We start from the raw sequence: 19,156 nt of genomic DNA on the forward strand, positions 1-19,156 counted from the left end.
CGTCTATGCTTAATTGTAACTACCATTTAATTTGGCGTTTTTTACAATTCTGCCATTTGTTGGATTGGGCTTTCTCTTTTTGGTAATCGAATCCCAGTCCTCTGTCCCTTTCTTTTTGTGGGCCTTCGTGGGAAGTGGGCTTGGCATGCGATTTCTTTTGGCCCAAACAATGCCCCCATAAGTCCGAACCGTTTTAAACGGTTTGACTTAATGATTGACCCATCAATGATGCGCGCCATTTCACGCCTTTGCACTAGCGCACGTCTGCCTATTTGATTAGGCTTCGTGGGGAACTGGGTTCTAACAGCTAATTAAATCTGAAAATACTTCATTCTTTCCATCTTCCCATGATCTTCTTACTTTGGTTTATAAATTTTTGCTGAGTCCTCATTTTTGCTTTATCGAACCCTAGTTCTTCCTTGGCTTTTCACTTCTTTCGAAACCTTCTATTCTTTTGATTCATTCCTTCTAATTCCCCGTGATCATCTGATTCCGAGAAAGAGAAAGAAAAAATGTCTTCCCCAAACACTCGTGCCAAGAGTTCCTCTTCTTTACACTCTCCTGCCTATCTCACCGGAGATGGGGTTGATCAACATGCGATTGAGGTTCGCAGCAGACTTTATACATATGCACGAAAGAACTTGGATGAAAACGTACTTCATTTGTTCAAAAACACTCATCTTGGGTCCTCACTGGTTTAGCTCTGTGCCGGGAGAAATGGTGGATTTGTTCAAGGAAGATGCTGAGGCCCCTTTGTGCCTTCAAAGTTCTATGGCCCTGTCTTCTCACATCTGGGTTAGTTAGAACCTGAGTCGTTCTTATCCTTTAAGTGAAGTGAGGAACAGTGCAATGAAGTGGTCTGATTGGATCGATAGACTTCTCCCGAGGCATAGAGCTCTTTGGAAGAAGGCTGGAATCTATGACGCAATCCTTTTGTCTAAAAATTCTGTCAATAGGGATAAGAACCTGTTGGCGGCTGCCTTGTGTTTCTGGAACTCTGCCAGCAACACCTTCGACTTTCGTCTAGGCCCCATGACCCCAACTCTGCGAGATCTAGATCAGATATTTAGGTTCAGGCCCCACGAGAGGCCTGCTGATGTTGTTGGTGACTACCACAGATGAAAGAATCGAGAAAGATTGGCTAAGCCCTTTACCATTCCTGCTACTACGATTGAAACGACCCGACCCAAATTCCACTTTGAAATCCGGGCCGAATCCTGTTTAAAACTAACACCTGGTGGGTGTGGGTGATAAATGACCAAAATGCCCTGAAAAATAATAACACAACCTCAAAGGCTCTAACTCGTGCTTGCGCACGATAAGCGTAGGTCGCCTCACGTACCCTTCTTGAGGATCAAGCCACATGTAGTTCTTTCCTCTGTTCTGATGCATGGCCCAGTACATTTCTGTAAACCTCGCTCTAGGTGACATTCTGGAGTAGCAGGGACTCGTTTTATGATCCATCAAATACTATACAATCCTGAAATTACCTAGATCAACATACTTGACTGCGATCCAACGGTTCAAACGTATCGAACCCGGAAATTACACACTAAACGAGATCCGTTTGGAGTTCAAACTTTATCCGCATTAAGATCCGCAAAATCCTACGCGCTCAAGAGAACTGGGAGATTATTGTAGGGTGACTGTGGTCCCCACCCTGCTGCCCACGCGCCACCACCGCAGGCGGTAGCGTGGTGCCTAAAGCGATAATGCTTCGTCGGAAAAACTCTGAATCACGGCTCAAGGTTCCTACCCTAGGTGTAACACCCTATTTGGAGCCACTTTTGTTCTTGGACTTACCCTAAAAACTGATTGGAAGTGGTCGAATCGCACCCTCAAAACCAGAAACCTAACTTAACAATCGAAGTATTTACGCTTGGAATTTCTGAAATCCTACCCAACCAGCAGCTAGAGCATGGAAAATAGCTAGAAAACCATACCTCACTCAGCCGATTTGGTGGTGGAGGCTTCGAAACGAGCTCTCGAAAGTTTACTAAAAGCACAACATCGCTCGCTTGTGGTGATTCCGACCAGCGCCGACGGATAAAAGACTGGGATGGGTTGAGACTGAAATAGGAGAGTGAGGTGGTTCGTTTGGCACCGGTCTTGCTCGAATTGGTGGTCGGAGCTGAGAGAAATCCTCTCCTAAAGTCGGCTGGTCGTGAAGCTTCTGAGGGGATGAGAAAAATCAGGTTTTAATAACTGAACTTTGAAATATTTACGGTTATGCCACTGAACTTCTTTTGATCGTAACTCCTTCGTTACAACTCCGATTCGAGTCCACTACGTGTCTACGGACTCGTTTAGTCGCGCTCTATGGAAGGTATAACTGAAATCCTCAAATTCCTTCCCGATCAAAAAGTCAACTTTTAAACCAATAAAATATTATAGGAGTATAGTGGTCTTTTATTGGAATAAATTAATAATTAAATATTAATTAAGGACCAGGTTGTTACAACGATCAACCAGAACTGTTCCTTCTCTAATTTTTTGAAGAAGTTCAGTACTTGAGAAAGACAAGGATCGACAACACATGTTGTTCTGCTTTATCTTGGTGAACAGTTCGTTTTCCCAATCGCTCCTCGGCAGTTCTGGCTGGAATACAAGCATCTAGCAGAGGCCTTGCATAATCATGCTGATGTGGGACTTGGCCCCTGATTAGGCTCATGTATAAGAACCTTCACAGCGCTACTCTGGAGAGTCCTCTGAACATCTCTGCTTCTGGTGCATTCTCAGGTATGTAATGTGATATTATTTCTTAGTTTGGGACTCCTCCCAGAATTATTGAGGATATTGTGATTAAAGACTTGTTGTAATTCTAAGGTTGAGGTGAACTTAGAATAGTGAGAGGCAAGATAGTGGGGTGTGGAGTATGAGGTTGATGAGTTTCTTTTTTTTTTTTTTTTTTTCCTGCTAGGTGTGTATTTAGGGATAATTTGGGAAGATAGAGTGGTTTTCTTAGAAATTATTAAAATTTGAATTAGAAGTTGAGGTGAACTTAGAATATGAGGTGAACAAAGAGAAATGCATGGTTTAAATATAAAAACTCATATTTTATGATTCGTCTTAAAAGACTCTTTCGTGTATGGTCACGACACGTGTAACATCATTTTCTTCTTCGATACAATTTGTTGCTTTATGATGTATTTATTGTGCTTTCTACTACTCATACCGTAGCTTCTTTTTTTTTAAGATAGAAATTGGTACATTGAAGTCTTTGTTCAACTGGTTAGAAGAAAAATGTAAAACTGATCAACAGATGATCATATATAACAAAGATGTGTATAAATGCTGTAAGAAAAGTAAGTGTTCATGTCTTTTTAATTTTTGCAGAAATACATATTAGTCTTCATGTCTCCCTAAAGGTGTGTGTAAGTGTGAAAAAAAATAAATGGAGAAATTATGGAAATAGAAAAATAAAAAATAAACTACAGCACAAACTTTTCCAGTTTTCTTCTAGAGGCTCGGCATTTCATGTAAGTAATTTTTTCACTCATAGGCCGAAGCCGCCAGTTGAAGCAAACACCGCAAGACAACAGTGACCAAGGATATTAATCTGCCACAAAATAATGCATCCATTGTCCAAACCTGTCAAGTTCTCGATTTTTCTTCTGGCGTTTTCTCCTGGATGTCTTGTGTGGTAGGGGAAAAAACATTATTTAGCTCTTTATCTGGTAGGAGCAAAAAACATTTCTATATGTATTTTCTGTATATATAACAAGCCTATATATCTTTCATCTTCATTAGGGTTCAGGGCCTAAGGATAACAAAAAATGTGGTCACCATGGTGGGATGCTAGCAATAATGAGAAAGATGGCCATCTCATGATGACCAGAGCAATATTTCTCACCATTTCAGCCATGGCGGTTGCTATGTTCTGGTTCATGTGGAACTGGAAAAGCTCAAAAAACCCAACACCTCCATTGCCACCAGGTCCTCGTGGCCTGCCATTTGTTGGGAGCCTTCCCTTTTTAGGCCCCAACCTTCACCACGAATTCACAAACCTGGCAAGTGTTTATGGCCCTATCTACAAGCTCCAACTTGGTAGCAAATTATGTTTTGTGCTCTCTTCGCCATCACTTGTGAAACAAGTGGTTCGTGACCAAGACACCCTCTTTGCAAATCGTGACCCTATAATTGCTGCACAGATTATCTCCTACGGAGGAACCGACATCGCCTTCGGATCCTACGGTCCAGGTTGGAGGAGGTTGCGCAAGGTGTTTGTGAGCCACGTGATGAGCAAAGGCAACCTTGATGCTTGTTATGCTCTGAGAAAAGAGGAAGTTCTCAAGTCAATTGATCATATTTATGGCAAAAGTGGCAGCCCAATTGATTTCGGGCAGGTTGCATTTTTTACAGCAATCAACACAACCATGAGAATGTTGTGGGGTGGGACTCTGGAAGCAGAGAAAGGGACTGATCTTGGGGCAGAGTACAGAAATGTGGTGGCTGAAATGGTGGAGTTGATTGGGAAGGGAAATATTTCCGACTTTTTTCCTTGGCTTGCCAGGTTTGATGTGCAAGGAATTGCGAGGCGTGCGAAGCAGCTTCTATCTGTGACTGAAAAGATTCTCAACTCTGCCATTGAAAAGCAGATGAGTGAGGCAGCAGAGCAAGATGGGGGGCTATCGCTAAAGCATGAAAGGAAAGGCTTTCTGCAGTTCCTGTTGGAGCTTAATGAGCATGGAGATGATGCAGAATCGCTCACTTTGCAACAAATCAAGGCCCTGCTCACGGTACTGTATTCTTATCTTTTGGTTTGTAGTTTGTTGGCAGTCAACCAGGTGCCATTGACGCATGTGAGCGATTTCTAGCCATTGACACATGACTTTTGCCTTACTTTTGGCAACACTTAATGCATTAATACGGCCAGTATTCGCATATGCACGCGTGAGAGACTCACCATATAATAACCTTCTTGTGATGATAAATAAACTTAGCTGATATGCCTCTATGTGCATCCTATCAATTTATTTTCAAGAGCAAATTTTGATGTAAAAATTCTAACACAAGGGATAGTAAGAAGTAAATAAAAATGCAACAAATCTTTTTTTTGAACTTTTTAACAGTTTGATAATTTTGAACAGGACATTGTGGTTGGTGGAACTGACACCACAGCAACAATGGTGGAATGGGTAATGGCTGAGCTGATGCAACACCCAGATGACTTGAAAAAAGTTCAACAAGAACTGAAAGAAGTTGTGGGGTTGAAAAACTTGGTTGAAGAGTCTCATATACCCAAATTACATTATTTAGAGGCTGTGATTAAGGAGACATCTAGATTGCACCCTGCTGTGCCTCTTCTGGTTCCCCATTGTCCAAGTCAATCCACCACCATTGGAGGCTTCAAAATACCAAAAGGTTCAAGTGTTTTTTTAAATGTTTGGGCCATTCACAGAGACCCTAATGTTTGGGACAATCCCTTGGAATTTAGGCCCAAGAGGTTCCTCAATGATCCACCCAGCAACAACATTCATTACAATGGCAATAAGTTGGAATATCTTCCATTTGGTTCTGGGAGAAGAATGTGTCCTGGGATTCCCTTAGCAGAGAGGATGATGATCTATGTGTTGGCTTCATTTTTGCATTCATTTGAGTGGAGGTTGCCCAATGATGCAAAGCTTGACCTTCAAGACAAATTTGGGATTGTGACAAAGAAAATGACTCCATTAGTTGTCATTCCAACACCCAGGTTATCTAAATTGGAGCTCTATACTTAGATTTATTTTCATTCCCTCTGGAAAAATGCAGCATGGAAATAAGGTAATTTGTAACACCTAAAAACCACCACCAGCTTAAGCAAATGAGCAATTTGTGCCTTTATAGGTCCGTCATTGCATATATGCATTGATGCTCTTGGTTCAATTGTTTCCCCATAATCCTTATTATCTTATAATAAATTGAGGAAATAGGACTTGGTGTGGTTTGTCTCATGTCACTAGTGATACCTTGTGATTTATTTTGTTGTACTTTCTAAGTTACATTTTTGTTAATAAATAGTTTAAACTTCAAAAAGAATTAATAAACAAAAAAGAACATCTTGAATAATATCATAAGGTTCTTCAAACCGCAACATATCAATCTCAAGAGATAGACGGTGGGTGGTTAGTTCATAAAAAAATATTAACAATAAAAAAAATAAGGTTCAAAGCACTTCCTCGAGTATTTACTTCCAATTTGAAATTCTTGAATACGAACATTGTATTATTGTATTGAGGACACTACCTATATAGTAAATAATAATTTTGTAACATGGTTAAAGCACAAACAAGATCATGACAGAACTGGTTCCACTTTAAAGATCATATTTCGATACCGCTTTTGATACTTTAAACTATAGAACTAATTTAATTAGGTTTGGAAAGCACAAGTGCAAACTTAGTTTATCTCAACATGGTGATATCTAGTTAAACATAGGACTTCCGGTGCAGAAATTCAAGAACATAAATTATATGACGGTATTACGATCTCATTCAAAAATTACTGAAATAGAGACAAGAATAAGGTTAAATAACGTACCACTAAAATTAGTGGTATATTAAATATCAATATAAGAGCCTTGGATCCTTCAAGTGAGATTCCATCATCGCTAAATCTAATTTCTTACATAATGGCCTCTGTACATAATGTAGATTCCCACTAACTCCACTCATCGATCTTTTATTCTTGGCCACATCGGTTTCAGTACAACTTCTTGTTCGTCGTTACATCAAGCTGATTTCATGCAAGCCCTAAATTGGCACATTTTTTAGGTAACTTTCTACAAGTAGCTGATCAGAAATATCTTTCGAGGCACTGGATGTTCATTGCTTAATTAAGCTGAAGCAGCAGCGACACAAACAGGCAGATCTGTCTCAACATTAGGTGGAGTTCGAAGTATGGGGTTGCTCTCAAAGAAATTCACAGGCTTTAGGTCAAAGCTAGATGACACCGTCGGCATTATAGGGAAGTCTTCTTGACATGGTATGTGATGAAACCCTAATGTGTACCAGAGAACAATATCCTTGTTCTCGATTGGCCGGTCCCTGCAAAATCAAAATCATCAATTAGATACTTCTTCTATAAAAGAAATGTGACCAGTAAATATGATACAAATATATTAGACGCTCACCTGTCGGACCAGACGGCTAGGGTATCTTCACCTTGACTTTGGCAAACGAGCAGCCCACCAGCCCATTGCTCACTCCTATTGTATGGGGTAACCCAAATTTGATTGTTTGTAAAAGCACCTCTCTTTTGGGGAGGGTCATCTAGATCAAGCAAGCTAGCAGCAGTGCCACCAGGGACCAATTTATACCCGACCGGGTTTCCGACCCGGGTCCTTTTTGTTGGGTTGATCACATGGAATTCGGATGGGTCATAGAGTTTTAGCTTAACCTGTGCATCTTTTTCTGTTTTGGCCACGGTTTTAGTAGCTTTCAAGTAGCTTTTCCTTGGTGACTCATTTGGAGAGTTTTGCTCCCTTTGGAGATTCACTTTCAGAAAGGAGTTATCTGAGCCGTCCACGTCCATATCAAGATAAAATGTGACGTAATGGTCATGAATAACGCCAATAACGTTTTCTGACAAGAGTGTTCCGTGGAGATTCTCTGGGCTAGACACTTGGTTCACATTCTCATAGGAGGTGCCTTTCACCATCAAAATCCCACTCAGTCCAACCTGCATACGCATATATGTATATATTGAAAAATGTTAGAGAAGAGCTATACTTGCTGCTTGGGTGACTTTTAGTCGTTGATGTTCACGACACATTAGTGAATGGTATAACCACTAAACGATAGTATTAGCAATAATTTATGGCATCAAGATTAAAAGAAGAAATGATGCAAGCAATTTAAGAACCAAAAGAAAATTGACCTAGCCTATTATTCATATATTCATGATATTTCTGACTATCAATGTAATTTAGACTATCGCTTATTTTTATAAAAAAATCACCAAGCTACTAACCTTGGCTCTGATTAGTCCATCTGTTTGAAACTCCCAGTCGATGATATAGTCATAGTTAGCCACTGATGCTGCCATTCTGACCACTAAAGTCACCTTTGGCCTTACTTCTCTAATCTGCCAAACACAGAGATAAGTAGGGCCCACTTGATTTAAAATTCATACATAAGAAAATCATTAGCGTAATATATTTACTGAACGTATTATAGACCGTATTTTCAACAAAACTAAAATAAAGTTCAATTGCATGATGTCATGACGAGTCTAATTTCTACTAAAAAAATTAATAAATAAATATAATACGTGTAGCATTACTCTTTTTAAGTTTTTGGACTTGAGTTTCTTACCTGCATACCCGTTATCGGACATTCTGTGTGCCGCCACGCGATATCACCCGCATAGCTCTCGAACACACAAACCATGTTCGATCGGACGTACGGTGTTCCATCGGCTGCTGCAAACACACCATCCATATAATAGGCATTGCGTGGGCAATCATTAAGCGGCTCAAGAGGCATGGCCTGCAATCCGAACCCATATTCGCCTGCATCCATATAAGTCTTGAAGTACCATGCATCAGTGGGGTCCATGTAAGGCACGAACAACTCCGACGTAAACCCTTTGTACATCACATCCCTAAATTCCCCAGTGTTCGGGTCACGGACTTTGGCCCGAGACACGATCACACCAGCCCGGGCATCGGGTTTCAAGTGAAATTCCCAATTTGCCCATTTGACCAAGTGATCATCCTCCACAGTAAAGCTCCGTCCATTGGGCTGCTCTATGGATATGGGCTTCAGCAGCTTGAGAACTTCATTGGGCTTGTGGGCCGAGTACCTATAGTCTGTATTGGCGGCCTTTGGTATGGGGATGCTCCGGCCCTTATCCGAAATCTCCAACACTTGTTTGGTGTCCAAGTCAACCAGCACAGTCAACCCTTCGATTGGCCTCATGTAGAAGTTCACAGTATCCTTGGTGGAGTAGCACTGCACCTTAATCAACCTCCTTTTCTCCTCCACCTTGCCGTACCACCCCGTGGAAAGCGGCAGGCAAGCCAGATCCGTCAGATCAACCCCGCGCTGGACGATCGTGCGGTTGAAATCCGCGTTCATGAGCGGAACCCACGTGGCCGCGGTCATCTCCTCCAGCGTCATCGTCGGGTAACCGGTGTGGGAGGCGGTGTCTTCCACGGTCACCTCGCGGGTAGTCAAGTCAACGGTGAGAACGTGCGACATGTCATCCACACGCGCGACGACGGTGGCCTTTCTAGGAAAGAGGGGGTCGCCGTGGTGCCAGCGGAGGACGAGGGACTTGTCGGGCTCTTGGAGGTCGACGGAATGGAGCGCGTGGGAGGAGGAGGAGGCGAAGAGCGCATGGGAGTAGAGGATGGAGCGGACGGCGGTGATCTCTGGGAGAGTGAGGGGTCGAGAGGATGGTGGGGGCGTCGGAGGCGTGGTCGCGGAGGCGGCGTGTGGGGCTGGGGGGTTTGGACTGGAGGCGGTTTTTGGAGGAGCACCAGGCCGAGTTGGTGGAGCAGTCGAGGAGGTCGGCGGCGTAGGGGGGCCCGTAAGGGAGGTGGGCCCAGGTGAAGAGGAGGGCTACGGCTATGCAGAGGGTGAGAAAGAAGAAACGCAGAAAGCTTCTGGTGTCCATGGGAGCTTTCTCCACCTGAAGGCTCTGTTTGAGAGTGAGTGTGAAAGTTAGAGCTGAGATTTGTTGGTTGGCTTGTTTAAGTATTAATATAATATAGAGAAGTAGCTGCTTGCTAAGGTAAGGATAAGGATGATGGCATGAGAAAGATTCCAAATATTGAGAGAATCAGTATGTGACAATTATAAACTAGTCTAGTAGGCAAGTCACCTCTTGTTGTAAATACTGATCCCGCATGCACTTGCGCATACTGCATAGTGACGTAACTTACTCTATTTGCCCTTTTTCTTTTCTCTTTCTTAATAATACACTAAAGCCTGTCAAGATATTTACATAATTGCGTGTTTAATAAAATTTTAAGTTTCGTATAGGGCCCTCAAATTTTCACAGTCAGCCAGTTGTATAACACTAACTTATTTGCAACGTTGTTTTAAATTATTGTGACGTGAGTTAGATTGAAAATTATTAGTCATTTGATTATTGATATGATCATTTCTATTATTATATAGGACACCATTTAAATCTTGTGATCCGTGACTATTGGGAGACACCACATGTCCGTGCTTAAGGGGAAAAAAATTGTTTTTAAAAAAAAGGCAGCATTTTTTAGGTGCCAATTAATCTTTATAATTAATTATTGACACGCTGATTCAAGAGGCAAAGAAGAAAGATACTGGGAAAAAAAAAATACCATGCATTGGTTTTATCTACAGGAGTTAGTGGGGCCGGTCGCATACGACAGGAGGGCTCGTATATTCTGAAGATTCCGTGTTTGCTTTGATGAGAAAAGTAATACCAACAAAAAGTCATTGTTGAGGGCGCCGAATCATCGAAACGACGACGAATGAGGTTGAGCAGTCGGCCTCTCCACTGACTTCGCACGCACCCAAATCATCAAAAGCAATCAATAATTGATTAACCCCTTTTGTCAAGTTTAGAAATTGAATGGCATTGGTTTTTATTTGTTTACACTATGACAAATTTAAATCAAATGGGCCTCGGATGAGTCATGACTTGGTCTGCTAACGGGCTTTTTGAGAGTCATTATAGTGTTTTCTTCGCTACTTATTAGGTTATCTCCAACTCAATGACCTAAACTCAAAATATTGCTCAAAATTTTTCTCAACCCAAAAAAATGAAGGATTTAAAACTTGAGAAAATCCAAATATGGGTTCAAGTATTGTCTGAACCCTACACTATTCAATGGAGCCCACTGCACATCTCAAACAGCCTTATGTGCAAAAATTCTGATGTGGGGCCCACCTCCAAATTTGCAACTTGCTTTTTGTCTTCTCTTTGCGCCACTTGTCGCTATCTCATGGAGTTGCCATTGGAATCCAACGGTTTCAAATGTTGTTGTTTGTTTTTTTTTTGGGTATGTACATATAACTTAAATCAACGATGGGAATTAAATCTATACTATTTTAACGGTAAAAAAAAGATCCAATGGCTGAAATTTAAATCCAACCGTCAAAATAATATTTTAAATTAATCCAAATCAGATCCAATCCCAAATCTCACTCCAAACTCTATAAATACTCACTCATTTCTCAATTAATCTACCAAAAATATTTTTTCTATTTCTCAATTTATTTTTCCTTTGTCAATTTCATTAATCTCTTCCATTCTCATACTTTTGATATCATTTCAAGCACATCATCTTCTTCATTCTCATACTTTTGGAATAAAATTAAATTTATGAAATTTCAATTTTTTTTAGGTCAAATTGTTCAAAAAATTAAATTATGACGTTATTTAAAAAGATTAATGAAGAAAAGTTTTCCACACCAAAAATAAAAAGTTACACTTAAACCATTCTTAAACAATTTAATAAAGTTGCGGACTTAAAATTTGATTCCGGAGGGTTGAGAGAAAAAACGATTTGAGTCAGGGCAAAACCCAAATAGTTACTTTTTGGAGGGGAGAAAATTTGGGTTTAGCCCCTCATAGGTTGGAGAAGGCCTTAACTAAAATAAATAAACGCTTTACTTTATCTCAACGATTCTTCTCGAGTAATTATCATGTTATATTGGAGTATGAACATATAATATAACTCGTTCACATATTTATTATAAGTAATGAAAATAGAAGAATTCATTTTCAAATTTTGGAATTTGATTCCTTTGCAAATTTTGGTAATTGATTTTCTAAATTGAGCAAAACATGCTTGATTGTTGTTTTGGGTCAACAAACATGCATTGGATTTGGTTTAGGATGAATCTAGAATCATGTCACGCACTATAAGAGCATTTCTACCCATTTGTCATGGCAAAAGATAAAGGCAAGGTAAGGGTTGTTACTATTTATGTGAATAGTAGCAGCCCTTGCAAAAAACTTGTGGTGTTTCCACCATTACCATGACAACTTAAGGGTGTTGAGGCCCAAATATCCAAGGACTAGGCCCAAGTTTATTCTTAGCCCAACAAGAATAAATTGATCGAGAAAAGAAACAATTGGGACATGAGAGAAATTGTGGGATGCACCCACATAAGCCAGGGGCCATCGTCACACAAGCAAACATGCGCAAAAGAATAAAAAATGCACCGGCTTTATATATTCACATTCACCAACCTATTCGATGCCACTGGGCCCGATCATAGCTTATTGCGGTACAAAGTACAAGCATGTTGAATAAACACGCGATGCCATCTAAAGAACCACTATGCCAACACCAAGCCATGCTACGAGCTTAAGTTAGCCCAAGTCACATAATTACTTGGGGCTTGCTGAGAAGGTTGTGGTATGGAAGGAAACAAGCAATCACGAGGCTCATTGAGGGTTCGAGAGCAAAAGTTTTAGGCCACTTGGGAGTATTAAAACTCAAGCTCGTTCCTCGGGCTCAAACACATGGGTTAGCATAAGAGAGAAGAGGAAAATGATTCAATGCCTTGGGAGGATATCTAGTAGTCTGTCATAGCACTTAGACGAAGCCAACATCAATAAATGCCCAAAATTAAATAGGTTGTTTCCATCAATTTGATGAAAACCCATTAGGCACTGGAAATAATGTGTTAATAAACCAACAACGTACGCACAAGCCTACTAGCAACTTGTAGGAAAATCTGGCATCGTGCTTCACCCTCGTCAGAATTCCAAGATGGTCAACGAAGAGCCACGACAGGGACCAAAGGAAATCCATGAATGAAGGATGAATACCCATTGGACAAAAGACTCTACCCATTTTCCTTTCCTCTGTAAGCTCCATTTTGAAAACCAAGAAGAAAAGCAGGTGGCGCCTCACCCTCATGGGAAGGTCCAGCCACACAAAACCCTTGGAATCACAAAGGGCTCCTTACTCATGCGCCTTGGATAGGAAGATTTCACCAAATAGAATCGAGTAGGAAGAAGCAAAGAAAAAGGAAGAATGAGGTTAGATAAAATTAGGTTCTTTGTGCCTATAAAAGGGAGCTTTCTCTACCCAGTCATCCAGAGCTTAACCAAGCTTTATCAAGTAACTGGCCTGAATTTACTCAAGCCACCCAATCTTCTTATTTGGTCGTCTTCTTCTTCCCCTAAGATAGAGACCTCCTTAATTTTCCTCTGCCCTGTTTAAATCTCTGTTCTCTGTAAAGAAACTCATGCATCTCTCTCTCTGAAATTGCTAAACTTGTGAAAGCTTAGCTCTCATGCCACAAGCTCCTCAAGCCAAGTCATTTATCAATTTATTATGTTTCTTTGGCTATTGGTGAAAAGAACCTAAGAGAGTTTTTCTAAAGTTTCATCAAACTCTTCAAAACTCTTTTTGGGAGCTTGGTTTTGAACTCGGGCACTAGGGAGTTCACATTGCGTTTTCTTCTTCACGGTGGCCCAAGCCCACAAATGTCAGGCTGCACAGAACAGGACCTACAAAGGGCAACTACTATTCACATAAGATATGAGGAGATGAATTTGTATAGAGTTTTGGTGTAGGAAGTGAAGAATATGACTAATTATTATTTTTAAATTCTGAAATTTTGTAGTTTTTTTAAGATATTTTTTTCATTGCCGGGGTCAGCAAATCGAAGTAACAGCCTAGGCTATTCTTGCCTTTTGGCCTACCTAGGCTTGTGAAGCCCATCAGCTACCCGGGCTGCATTTGCGCCTTGGAACCTCTACTAGGGGCTTGGGCCTTCTCCTGCTAGGGCCACACCCTTCCCTTGAAAGTACTCTAAGGAAACAATTGATTTAAGGTCCTATGAGAATGAGAAAAACTGCCACAATATTTATATACACATTTTCTTTCTATTTTCTCATGTAGAACTTCTCCTCTACAATCTAATCCTATAAAGGAGACTTGGATCCGGCCATTGATGACACTTTTAATATATATATATATAGGCGATCGGAGAAGGGGATATTCAAACACAAGATTTCGAGTGTAAAGAAAAATAATTACTCTTAATCACTTAAACTGCGTACATTTTACCACATAGGAAAAAGATCAAAACGTTTAAGCGATAGGAGGACTCGTGATGAAAAGGTCAAACAAAATTAGAAGACTTGATGTGAACGTGGGAAAGAAAGTTCAACAAATACCCCTTAGCCATCTAGAAATAGATCTTAACTTTTCGGATACAAAAAAAAAGCCTGAAGAGTTCTATAAGATGATTGGCGGTGGATACATGTGATGCGACCATACCATATCAGTTATGGATGATGCGACACATTTATCAGGCACATTATTTCCACAAGATGTCAATGTGACTTTATAAAAGCAAAACACAAAGGTACCAAGTCATTGTTGGTGCATGCGTCGTGACCCTTTTTGTTCATTTGTTTTTATATTTTGATTATTGCTAACATAAAACCAAGAATTAATACATATATATATATACACACACGTGCGTCCCTAAATATTTCTTCAACTTGAATCTTCATGACAGGCATGATGGGTTTACAGTAAAGTAAATTAGGTGAGTTCTACTTCTTTGTGATTCATGAATTAGCAGCTCAAACAATAAAGAGGACGACCTAACTTGATTAGAAAACAAGATATCTCAATAATAATGTTATAGAGAGATTGCCTTATTTTGAAGTTTGCCCCCCTCGTCACCCTTTGCTACTGAAGGAACTAATTGTATATTAATATTAATCCATCTCACCATCCATATCATCTCTTGTTAATTTCTCAATTATCACTGTATTTTTTATTTTATTTTTCACATGCAAACTGTGGCAGTGTCACCATCACAAAAATTTATCTTTTCATGGGGTTCAAGCATTGGTCGAGAAGTCTATATTTTGAAAAGGAGACTAAAAGTCTTAGTCGTGTTTGACAAAATTCCAAATTCCCAAAATTACACCTTCTACTTGGGGAAAATTTAATGCGTGCATGATGACTAGATATATATATTTAATCTTTTTTTTCTCTATGAATGTTGAATGTTGTACATATGCGTGCATGTTATGAGTGGAAAGTTATGTACAATCGAGTGAATACAAATATTGTTTTCCGGGAACTAATAAAACAACAACCTAATTATTTCTTTAATTAGAGCTCTATAGCTGTCCAAGCAAGTTGTAGGTGAAAACTCTTCACTCACTCGTTTTTATGAACAGAAGCTTGTTAGGTGAAACTACACAAATAAGAAACGCGGCTGCATAACCTAAACAGCTCAAAATCCTACTCTATAAAGGACAGACAGGACAGTGATATTACTATTGGACCTCATGCTGGCTCACAGCATATAATTTATCCATATTAAATTGTGTAATTAATGATGAATCAATTAGGAAATAATGGCCAACAATAATTATTAGTGTTTTCCCAAGATGGTGATTGTGCTAAAGGAAAGTAGGTCACCAAGCCCTTGGGTATCAAACTCTTTAGTAAGCTAGTGTAAGAAAACTTGAATATTGAGACATTTACAATGGCATATAACTCATCTGCAACAAAATTACATTATCCAATACAAGTGAAAGACAATTACTACGAAACCAAAGACCTAGGGTTCCGTCGCGAATACAATTGATTCATTTTTTGTAAAGGCAAACTCATCAGCTTGTCATACAAAATTTTTCTTGCTGTCGCCAAACTCATGCTTTCCAAAATAGCCGAATACAACATATCAAGCATATGAAATCGATATACACACACATAGCTGAAATGAATTCAGGCTTCTGAGAAACAAGCAATTGGCATCAAATACAAAAATTCCGAACATTCTGAGATTTGAATCCAAGTCAGTAACAAATCACATTTCACACGTCATATATATACTTACTATATATTTGTATTTCTAGATCCATCTTTTAATTTCCAAGATTTATCTCCAAAACAAATCAATCAACCATTAATGATTTACTATTTATCCGAATATTAAAAATAAAAATAAAAGTTTAGTAGGACCTGGACCTGGTCAATAAAGAAAACTAAAATGAAAAAGACATTTTTCTAGATGATGATGACTAAGTAGAAACGTCAAAGGAGGTCTAAAGTCCAAAACCCACCAAACCAATCTTCAAAATACCCGTCATATCCTTCTCCTCGTCTCTTCTTTATTCAGCAAAATCTCTCCTCAGAGTTCCCAACTTTCCCACCACCGAACCGACCGACCTGTATAATTAAGCCCCTCCCTCCACCTCCTTCTACCCTGAGGAAATAAAAACCAATCTTTTTCTTTTTCGAAACCCCTTGATTTTCTCACCGGCCAAACACCACGGGAAAACAGAAAACCACCAAAACAAACTCCCCTGCATAGCCTTTACATATTCCCCATTTCCACCCAAAAATACAAACCCTAACCCTAATTTTCCCTGCAAAGAAAGAGGAAATAGGGTTTTTAACGAATTGGGCAATGTCACAGCTGAACTCACACCTTGATAACATACCCTCCACTCCCGGAAAGTTCAAGCTTGAAAAATCCCAGCCCTACATTCACCGCCTCAGGTTTCACACCTCGCTTTCCAAGCTCACTCTTTGGTCCTCGTTCTTTCTCGTTTTCATTCTCTTCTACTACGTCCTCTCGTCGCCTTCACCTTCTCTGCCTTCTCGCCGATCCCTAAACGACTCTTGGGGCGGCCCGAGTTGGGAAAAACGGGTCACCCGCTCGGCCCAGAGGCGATCGAGCCATGAACTCACCGTCCTTGTTACCGGCGCTGCAGGCTTTGTCGGGACCCACGTTTCGATCGCTCTGAAGCGCCGAGGCGACGGGGTTTTGGGTCTTGATAACTTCAACCACTACTACGAGCCTCGGCTCAAGCGCGACCGCCAGAAGCTTCTAGAACGCAATGGAGTATTTGTCGTTGAAGGGGATATCAACGACTCCTCGTTGCTCAAGAAGCTCTTCGATGTTGTGGCTTTTAGTCACATAATGCACCTTGCTGCACAAGCCGGGTTCGATACGCAATGCAGAATCCAGGGTCTTATGTTCACAGCAACATTGCTGGGTTTGTGAACATTTTGGAAGTCTGTAAATCAGTGAATCCACAACCGGCGATTGTCTGGGCTTCTTCTAGTTCGGTTTATGGGCTCAATTCCAAGGTACCCTTTTCGGAGAAGGATCGAACTGACCAGCCAGCCAGTCTCTATGCGGCTACAAAGAAGGCTGGAGAGGAGATTGCACATACTTATAACCATATTTATGGGCTTTCGATTACTGGGTTGCGGTTTTTCACAGTTTATGGACCTTGGGGGAGACCTGACATGGCTTACTTCTTTTTCACTAAGGATATTTTGAAAGGGAAGCCAATTACCATCTTTGAAGCGCCTGATCGTGGTTCTGTAGCCAGAGATTTTACCTACATTGACGATGTTGTAAAGGGCTGCGTGGCGGCATTGGACACAGCGAAGAAGAGTACAGGGAGTGGTGGGAAGAAGAAGGGTCCGGCTCAATTGAGGATATTCAATTTGGGAACACGTCTCCGGTGCCAGTGAGTGAGCTGGTGAACATTTTAGAGAAGCTTTTGAAGGTCAAGGCTAAGAGGAAGGTATTGCCAATGCCGCGAAATGGGGATGTCAAGTTTACACATGCCAATATAAGCTTAGCACACAAGGAGCTCAAGTACAAACCAGGGACTGATTTGGAGACAGGGCTGAAGAAGTTTGTGCGGTGGTACCTGAGTTATTATCCCGGGTCTGGAAAGAAAAGTTCCTGGTGAATTTTCTTCTTCATATTGTGCTTTTAAGTCACTGTAATTGTTCTTAGCATTCATTTACATGTCTCCACCCGTTTTGCAATCTTGGCACCATCTCTCGTGATACTGTTATAAGAAGATGGATGTTATTCGTTGATGGTTTCGTTTGTTAGTTGAGGGCTTTCCATTGCAGGGTATACCTGAGTTGTACCAAGAAAAAAATCTGGAGGCACCTCAATTGTTTTTCCACATGTTGGTTCATTTGTTTCTTTAGGTTGTTCATTTTTAGTTTTCGCTGTACAGCCCTTGACTCATAGATCAAAGCAATTTGCTGATTGGTGGACTTTATTTTTGTCTTTTAATGATTTCAATAAATAAAAACATTCATGCATTGGGCTTTGAATTATATTTATTAGTTGTTTGACATTTCAGTTTCACCTCCAGTTTTTTTTATTCAGAATGGTTTCTGGCCCTGATTTGGAAATATTTGATACCAAGTGTTTCTCTTGTATTCTTGCTCCTAATGTTGAGTGATATTATTTTGTGCCTGCTTACTAAATGGAACTACTGTAATTGGATGTGGTATAGTTTCACATTGATTTTGTTGGATTTACTTTCACACTGGTATGGATGATAATGCATTTGATTCTCCTGCTATACTAGAGCTCATGCAATTGTGGCATTGTGTCCTTTGGCATAGGGGTCATTGATGTGTATTGTCATTGCTAGTGTATAGAAAAATGGTCATGAGGTTCTCTCTTGCACAGCCTCACAGCTCATACTCAGCTACTTCATTGCTGTTTTGTTCTTGTGTCTGTTTAGCAATTTATATGCAGTTTGCTTGTTCTTCACTCTTGTAGAAAGGATTTCGTTGTGTCCTTGGATTTCTTTCTCTTCCTTTACAGTTATGTAGGTTATATTCTCTGTCCTGCCAGTTTTTAAATTTAAACCCATCAATCCTGCTACTTTGTTACAGGAACTAATGAGTAGTGATAAAGTAGAGGAGTTTACTGCTCAACAAAAACAAAACATACATTGAAATTTATTAGAAGTACATTGCAAAAAGAATTGTCTTGGGAAGTTGAGAAGTATTGTTTCAGAGGTTAGGCAACGCTCTGATGCATTTTCAACCAGAGGATGGCGTCTTAACAAATATTTGGTTGGAATTCTCAATCTACAGATTTCTTGTTTCCTGTTTATTTTCAAACCAAGTTTTTGGTCATCTACAATATTTAGGAGAGGATTTGAACCAGGGACAATCAATTTGGAGGAAGGTGTGACAACCAGTTGCGCAAATGCTTGTGGTCACCATTTCCCTTAACCAAGTTTATTAATTTGAAGTTGCTTGCTGGGTGGGTGGCTTTGAGGATTAGGATATATTCCTTGGATTTCTTTCTATTCCTTGACAGTTATGTAGGAATATTGATCTGTGCAGCCTCCTTGTGTATTTCTAGATGGGTAGAATTCCGTTGATTTATTAGAAAGTAATTGACGTTCACTT

At 40.2% G+C, this 19,156-nt stretch overlaps 2 protein-coding genes and 1 pseudogene across 2 annotated transcripts; 2 read left to right on the forward strand and 1 right to left on the reverse strand.

The window, feature by feature from the left end:
- The first annotated feature begins 3,711 nt into the window (after positions 1–3,711).
- Positions 3,712–5,734, forward strand: LOC148915677 (flavonoid 3'-monooxygenase CYP75B137-like). Its single transcript, XM_089041295.1, has 2 exons — positions 3,712–4,739; positions 5,091–5,734. Exons 1-2 carry the CDS (start codon positions 3,777–3,779, stop codon positions 5,721–5,723), a joined length of 1,596 nt encoding a protein of 531 aa, XP_088897421.1. The 5' UTR covers positions 3,712–3,776; the 3' UTR covers positions 5,724–5,734.
- A 770-nt stretch (positions 5,735–6,504) lies between these two features.
- Positions 6,505–9,715, reverse strand: LOC103337259 (amine oxidase [copper-containing] gamma 1-like). The gene is made up of 4 exons (XM_008240418.3): positions 8,298–9,715; positions 7,954–8,067; positions 7,115–7,662; positions 6,505–7,028 (listed from the first exon to the last, which is right to left on the reverse strand). The coding sequence occupies exons 1-4, from the start codon at positions 9,183–9,185 to the stop codon at positions 6,818–6,820; spliced, it is 1,761 nt and encodes a 586-aa protein (XP_008238640.2). The 5' UTR covers positions 9,186–9,715; the 3' UTR covers positions 6,505–6,817.
- Positions 9,716–16,364: 6,649 nt separating this feature from the next.
- LOC148915678 (UDP-glucuronate 4-epimerase 5 pseudogene) lies at positions 16,365–18,046 on the forward strand (annotated as a pseudogene).
- Positions 18,047–19,156: the final 1,110 nt, after the last annotated feature.

The sequence above is a fragment of the Prunus mume genome, linkage group LG7 (assembly GCF_029339155.1).
Source record: "Prunus mume cultivar Tortuosa linkage group LG7, ASM2933915v1, whole genome shotgun sequence".
Lineage (NCBI taxonomy): Eukaryota > Viridiplantae > Streptophyta > Magnoliopsida > Rosales > Rosaceae > Prunus > Prunus mume.

Bases quoted from the DNA above. Each gene is read 5' to 3' on its own strand.
- LOC148915677 (XM_089041295.1), top strand. From the start codon at position 3,777: ATGTGGTCACCATGGTGGGATGCTAGCAATAATGAGAAAGATGGCCAT. The intron at 4,740-5,090 runs GTACTGTATTCT...AATTTTGAACAG, and splicing joins AAATCAAGGCCCTGCTCACG to GACATTGTGGTTGGTGGAAC.
- LOC103337259 (XM_008240418.3), bottom strand. From the start codon at position 9,185: ATGTCGCACGTTCTCACCGTTGACTTGACTACCCGCGAGGTGACCGTG. The intron at 8,068-8,297 runs GTAAGAAACTCA...TGTGTTTGGCAG, and splicing joins GTCCGATAACGGGTATGCAG to ATTAGAGAAGTAAGGCCAAA. The intron at 7,663-7,953 runs GTTAGTAGCTTG...ATGCGTATGCAG, and splicing joins ATGGACTAATCAGAGCCAAG to GTTGGACTGAGTGGGATTTT.